This window comes from Quercus robur, chromosome 1 (genome assembly GCF_932294415.1).
Source record: "Quercus robur chromosome 1, dhQueRobu3.1, whole genome shotgun sequence".
NCBI lineage: Eukaryota > Viridiplantae > Streptophyta > Magnoliopsida > Fagales > Fagaceae > Quercus > Quercus robur.
The window spans coordinates 19,546,163-19,553,929 of record NC_065534.1 but is presented as its reverse complement, the minus strand read 5'-3'; the positions used below and the strand labels follow the sequence as shown (position 1 = coordinate 19,553,929).

Here is a 7,767-nt window from a genome sequence, read left to right as displayed (position 1 = left end):
GCTTAACTTTGTGGACCTGTGCTTTCCCATCTCATAAATTAACAACAACAAAAAGGTAAGGTTTGATCAATCTGATGGATGGAGGGATTCAAAACATTGCATCAAATGGTTTTCTTCTTCCTAGTGTATGGTTCAATTTGGTGAGTTGGCTTCCAAGGCAAAGGTTTTGTTTTGCTCTAAGTGGGTATGGGTGAATCCAAAGAGAGAGAGAGAGAGAGAGAGAGAGAGAGAGAGAGAGAGAGAGAGAGAGAGAGAGAGAGAGAGAGAGAGAGAGAGAGAGAGAGAGAGAGAACACAGAACATGTTTTTACAAAAATGATGTTGCGCTTGGATTTCTGGGTTATTTTTGTGTTTAGGAGAGTTGGTGATTGGTGAATATGATTTTTGTGTTTTGGTGTTGGTGTGTTTGGTTGCTACAAAAATGCCAGAAAAGTTGGGAACATTTTTACAAAATTTTTTCTTTCTTTAAAATTGAAAAATTAATTAATTAAAATTATTTTTAAAATTTAATTAATTCATTTTTACAATCCCTTTGCCATGTAGGCATATTTTGTTAGTGAGATAACGACAAGGACTAAATTGACTGCAAACTGAAAATAATAGAAACCAAATTGATTGCTATAAAAATGTTGGGACTAAATTGATTATGACCCCAAAATATAGGGACCAAAATAGTGTTTTCGCTTAAAAAAAAAGTTGAAAGTTCAACAATTCATTGCGAAAAAGCGTTATATCCTTCACATTTCTACCTTGCATGATCAGTTTGTGACAGTAATGGAGAAGAAATTGCGCCTAAATTTAAGCTTTATTGATAGTTGATTACTCTGGAAAAACACTTTTTTTTTTTTTTTGGAGAAACAAACAAACACACATAAGGTAGAGGGTTCAAAGTACTTCTAACACAAAGACACACATATGAAATGAAATTACTGTTAGGTTCTATATGTGTATACGATAATTGGTAAACATGTGACCACAAACTTTTCTATGTATAGATCATAATGTCTATAAGATGGATTAGACAATGCTCAAGAAATTGCCAAGATAGTGTTCAAGAACATGAAACTACAGATTCAAGGAATCAAAATATGGCAGTTTCGACCAATCGAAGCTGTGATTAGGTTTTCAGTCCAGTTTCAATTAATACTTAAGGGAAACCCTAATACATGTTTTCAGGACTTAGAGAGCTACTCTTTTGAGATTTGAAGGGTTCTGTACCTTCTATTATTTTAAGCTTCTACTAGAGATCACACTCACACACTTAGTACTGGTGGAATCAAGTAGCAACCCAAGCTTCAGCAATCAAGTGTACATGAGATCTAAAGCGTGAATTGGAGGTTCATGTTGGAACAGATCTATATCAGAGAAGTTTGTGGGATTCAAAGCTAAGTTTGTTAACTTTATTTTGGTTTACTGTGAATTGATTTTTTGACTGTAAATCTCTATCTAATAGTGGATTGTTCTTCTTGGGATTAGTCCCCCCAGGTTTTTCCTTTGGAAAAGGTTATTTTATAAGGTTTCTTGGGTCATCATATCTTTTGTTATTTATTTTTTCATTGTGCATGATATATTTGATTATTTCTTTAACCTAAGGCTCGTATAATTAATCTAATTAACAACTTGGACTTAAAATTGGTTAAACACTTTTTGTTCAGAGGTCTAAATCTAACAATTACCTGTTAAGATAATAGAAAATTTGATATCAATTTGTTGTGTGGACAGTGGAGTTATTTATAGTGGACTTATGCAAAATAGAAATAGAATATATAACCATCTAGAGAAAACAAAGATATGGAACATTAACCGCATTGACAACCTTTTTTCTATTGACAACCTTTTTTCGAAAAAAATAAAAATAAAAAAATCAATAGCTACAATAGGGGAGTGGGAATTTGAACTCTAAACATCTCCGTTGGAAACACTAAGAAATGTGAATTGATCTACAAAAACTCCTGGGTACAATATGGACAGCTTAAATGGCATATTATATATGTATATATATATATATATATATATATAAATTGTTAGCATTTATTCACATAAGCTTGTATTTTTTATTGTTGAGTTTTTTTATTTTTATTTTATTTTTTAGAGGATTTTTATTGTTGAGTTGACTAATCTAAAAAATTCATGTTTTCCTAAGAGCTCCTAATAAATAAGAAAATAATTATCTTTATTTGAAATGGACCTGTTAGGTTATAAATTGACTTTGGTTAATTATTTCAATTATCAAAGTTGATTAGTTATTTAAATTTCATGCAAATAATGTGGAGGCACAATCAAATCAACCAAACTAAATTAGATGCAATGGAAAATAGTTTTGATCATGATGAGGAAAATCTTTAAAAAAAAAAAACCTCACCGATTGAATTTTAGGTCACCACTCTCAAAAAATCCACTAATAAAAAAATGAGCTGTTACAACTTACAAGTAAAACGAATCTTACCCCACTAGTCTATCCAAAATACCAACCTATAGTCGAACCTATTGACCTATACCAGTATTAGCTCCAAACCCAACTAGACTTGTTCTTGTAGAGACTTTCCTTTGCATGGATCCTAGTACGTGACTAACAAAACAACAACTTGATTGTTGTTGTTTGATGCAGAGTTCTTCAATATCCAAACTTATTGATCTGGAAGCAGCTTGTTACATAAACCTAATGGGCACAAAAAGTTGCAATAGATCTTATAAAGTGTGTATCTCAATATGAGTCTCTGTGTCTCTGAAAAAGGCTATAAAATATTGATTTTATATCCCCTAGAAACCTAGAGCCGAAAACCCGAGAAAAGCCTAGTTATCATGGGACCGAAAACAGATCTAGAATTTTAAAATTCAAGAATCTCGATAGATCGAGATGTATCGAGGTTCATTTAATCTTAATAGATTGAAGGTATTAAGCTAGGTATTGAGATCTTTTGTTCCATCTTTTCATGTATTGTTTCTTGAGTATTTTTTATGTCTTCAATAATATCACTTGTTACCACTTGTAAAAGTACATCATCATGTTTATGATGTTCTTGAACACACTAGAACAAATATCCAAATAGAAGTAAAATGCGTTTTGTCAAAAGACATGCCAATTACATAAAATGTGACCCTAACTGGAACAATTTCATGGTTCAATTAAAGGGATATGTTAAGGACATATTTTGTGTAATTGGCTAATCCTTTGAGAAAACACACTTTACTTGTAATTGGGTAGATCTAGGATGTATTTAATACTTCAAGGAACAAGAGTTCAAGTCTAGTACTGAAGCCATGCAAATCTGTCCAAGAAACAAGTGAAGAAGTGCTGATTTTTTAAAGCTCGATAGCTGCTCGACACCTCTCGATAGCTAGGATATCTGTCGAGCTCTTAAGCTATTTCTTATCGCAATCTCGATAGCTCCTCGACAGTTGGTGGATCGATCGAGAAAGCTCCTGTTTCCTTGACAGCTCCTCGATAGCTATATCTGTTGAAGTTTAAAGCTCGACACCTCCTTGACACCTCTTGATCAATTGAGGTTATGGGAATTCAGATTTCCAGATCTGATTTTCGGCCCAAGTTTTTGTATTTGTGTAGGGTTTCTTTTCTCACAACCCTAGACCTATATAAGGCTTATTTTAGAGGTTGTCATAAAAGAGAATACAAGGAGAACATATGGAAAAGGTGACCGATGCCTTATTTTCTCTAAAAGAAGCTACTATGTCTTTGCGCCTTAGGGTTTTGTAACCAAGTGCTTCTTGATCTTCATTGTTGATGAAGTGAAGAACTTTACAGCCAACATTTTCTTCTAGTTGGTGTGTTAATCACGTACTAGGAGTCGTGCATCATTGGTTAGTCACGTATTGGGATCCGTGCAAAAGGGTGGCATTCATATATTGAAGAGTTCAGAGGTTTTGAAGCGGTAGAAGGTTTCTGCTGTGAGTTCATTTACGGGGATTGTAGAGTTTAGGGACAAAAGTTTTGTACTAGATCTGAAACTTCTCTTTACTATAGTGGATTGCTTTTCGGGAAGGTTTCCCCCCAGGCTTTTTTTTATTGTGAAACTAGTTTGTTTCATTGGTTTTCTTGGGTCATCATATCTTGTCATATTTATTTTTCCGGTGCATGATTTTGACATGATATTGATGTTTGTTTGTTTTAACAAGTTTTATTCATAATAAATCTAATTAATAACTTGGATTTAAAACTTGTTAATTCTATCAATCGGGGTCTAAATTTCCCAACAGGATACATAATATGACGTCATTTAAAATGGATCCATTTCAAGTTTTTGCTTGAATATTATAAATCTAAACTAGTCGCGGTTCCGTGTTATGCACGGAATAATTTCATATAATTATTTTTTTGAATTCATTGTGGTTTATGTCTAACTTTTTATTTTATTTTATTTTTATTTTTATTTTTTATTTTTAATAATGTTTTTTACTTTACTTCTCATGCAACAACTTCAATAAGCGTTTCGATGGAAGAGATCATGCCATGAATTGTAACAAATATGATTTAACTATGGTGTTGACCAAACATTCATAAGAATTACATCATAGAACACCATAGCATGAAATGAGAACAACAAAAAGGGACCGACAAGAGTATATATATCTCATGCCTTGGTAGTCAAATGCCATGGTAGTTATTGGTTCTAGAAAACCATCAAATCTAAAAAAACAACTAAAACATATTTAGTAATAGTACCCGCCAGATAAGATGAGGTCAATAATATTAGTTCAACAAAAGCATACTTAATTATGTGGGTCACACCGTTGACAATTAAACATTCCCTAATGAGCATAGAGTCAGGATATATGCATGGGTTCTTCAATTATTTCAATGTTAAATATACTACGAATGTAAGGTTAATTTGTGGTTCGGCCAAAGCAACACGAAAACTGCACAATGGCATTGAAGTGGTCCAATTTGATTGCTTTTCAAATGTGTATATAGTAGTAGTGGTTAAAGAATGGTTCAGCCATTATTAAATATTTTTTTTTTTTTGATAGGCATTAAAATAAGAATTTGAGAACGGTTGAAGTACTACCAAGTCTTATATGCACCGTTTGTGAAAAAATATGACATGTTCACTGACTCCTCTCTATAAGTAGACATATCCCCATATGCTTTGTTCCCATCCCTAACCCAAGCAAGAATACCTAGAGTACTAGTTATACCATAAGATAGAGATAGCATAACCTCAAATATGATGAAAGGTGTTCCTTACCTTTTTACTGTGGCCATTTTGGCTTTGGCAACCGCCCTTGTTTCAGCTTATGATCCTAGTCCTTTGCAAGACTTTTGTGTCGCAATTAACAACACCGATTCTGCTGGTATGTAAATGCTCCCTCCTTTTTTTTTTTTTTTTTTTTTTTTTTTTGACGAACTGCAAATATACATGCCTGCTCATTATTAGCAGAACGTAGTAGTGTCATAATCACCTACGTTCTTTCGAGATCATTTTCATGAAGTTCAACACATTAATGAAATTATTGTCATCACCTACGTTATATCATCTACATTGGATTTTTTTTCCCCCAACAAGACATGCTATTGTCCATTGTTACAGAACATTCTTATTTGTGACAATAACAAACTTTTCTTTGTGTAGTATTTGTGAATGGAAAATTTTGCAAGGACCCAGCAACTGTCACAGCCAACGATTTTTTCTTTCCCGGACTCAATATTCCTGGAAACACAGCTGCAAGTAAACTTGGATCAAGTGTCAATCTTGTGAATGTCAATAAATTACCTGGTCTCAACACTCTAGGCATATCTTTGGCTCGTCTCGACTTTGCCCCATATGGCCTGAATCCTCCTCACATTCACCCTCGCGGCACTGAGCTTTTGGTAGTCATGGAGGGTACTCTCTTGGTTGGATTTGTCACATCCAACCCAAACAAGCTCTTCACCAAAGTTCTAAACAAGGGAGATGTGTTTGTCTTTCCAATTGGTCTCATTCACTTCCAATTCAACATAGGGCAAACCAATGCTGTTGCCTTTGCTGGTCTTAGCAGTCAAAATCCTGGGTTGATCACCATAGCAAACGCGGTCTTTGGATCTAATCCTCCAATCAATCCTGATGTTCTTGCCAAGGCCTTCCAGTTGGACAAGAATGTAGTTGATTATCTTCAGAAACAATTTTAAGTCAACTACAATTTGGAAAAATATTTGTAATAGGAATGATGAACCACTATATAGTTTGAATAAAGTTTACATTGTTTCCCTTGATGTAATTCCATTGATAATTATTATCAAATTAAATGATTTGTTATTATTTATTTTTTTTCAGTGCAAGTCATTGTGTACTAGGAAATGAAAAGCAAGTCATTTTGTAATAGAAAAGGCAAAGCAATCAGTTCACGAATAAATCTTGATTACACCTTGGATCCACAATGTTTGAAATTACTGGCACCTAACTATTAAATATAAAAAGATCCAAATTGTATTTAAAATAGACAGAGAATTTGTTTTCGTTTATGCCAATGGGAGGTCAAATTTAATTAGGGCTTAGTAGCATCTACTCTATGTCAAACATTTCTGCATGTAAGATTGAAGCAACATTTTTTGGGTGTTGAAATAGCAAATGTATTGAGCTTCTACAACACTATGTATTGATACCGTTGTAACATGAAAAAATTATAAGAGAAAGAAAAACAGAATACTTAAGGGTTTAAATATTGTTAAAGATATATGGTCTATGTGCTTGTAGAACAAACAAACAAATTATGAGTTAGTTTAGGGCTAACTTAGAGTAGTTTTCTAATATATAAACCATACTTTTGTTCATTGCAAACACAAGAGTCTAATAGTTAGGATGTAAAGTCCATATTTTTAGGTTGGCAACCATGAACAAATTGTAATCTTTAGAACTTAGTTTTTGTCTAAGTGTTTACTCTGGAAATATTCAGAAACAAGACAAATGAAGTTCTGCACAATTGAAGACTCAAGAAAGTAGGAAAAGATAAGTGAAGAAATAGTCTCACTTATCTCGACCGATCGAGATGCACATCATGACTGATTGTGATTCGTGCAGATTTGAATTCTCACTTTCTTTCTCAGCCATTGGATCTAGGGTTTTGATGGATCTTAAGGATATATAAATACAAATCCTAGAGCACGTTTTTACATATTCAAGAGAAGGGCAGTGCACAAAATTGGAGTTCTTCCAAACCCTTTTGAAGCTACGACTGGAAACCTTGTGCAAATAACAGATCTGGCTATAGAGTAAAGTTGTTGCAATCAAATCAACCACAGTTGATGATCTTAACCTTTGAGTGGAGTCTCAAAGTCACATACAATAGTGTTTATGTGCAACAGTTACACAATAGAAGAGTCTGTGGATTCGAAGCTGTGTGTGGTCATGTGAGTAAGTATTACGTGACGTAGCAGTAGATTTAGGGTTAAGTCTATTGTATAAACCTCCATTCTATTAGTGAAATGTTGCCTTGAGGATTGTTTAGGTTAAATTCTCCCTAGGTTTTTACTTTGAAACCACTGTTTCAAAAGTTTTCCTAAGTCATCATTCTTGGTATTCTTGTGATTTGTGATTGTGTGATGTTTGTTTTAAGTCAAATCTAATTGCATGTTTAATCACTTTAATTAATTGATTAGAAATCTGATTGAGTCTAACTCAACTAGGGTCTAAAACCCTAACAAAAGAGTTTCTGCAGTGGACATATGAATCAATTTAAGATCCTGCTTTTGCGCTTTCTTTTCTCTTTTCTCTTTCCTTTCCTTCAAGCACTCAACAACTTTTAACTGATATTAGGGATTTTTTTTTTTAAATAA

The 7,767-nt window shown here is 33.4% G+C and overlaps 1 protein-coding gene across 1 annotated transcript; it reads left to right on the top strand.

Moving 5' to 3' along the window:
* The first annotated feature begins 5,101 nt into the window (after nt 1-5,101).
* LOC126724323 (germin-like protein subfamily 1 member 7) lies at nt 5,102-6,257 on the top strand. Its single transcript, XM_050428917.1, has 2 exons — nt 5,102-5,309; nt 5,588-6,257. Exons 1-2 carry the CDS (start codon nt 5,183-5,185, stop codon nt 6,121-6,123), a joined length of 663 nt encoding a protein of 220 aa, XP_050284874.1. The 5' UTR covers nt 5,102-5,182; the 3' UTR covers nt 6,124-6,257.
* The last annotated feature ends 1,510 nt before the right edge of the window (nt 6,258-7,767 follow it).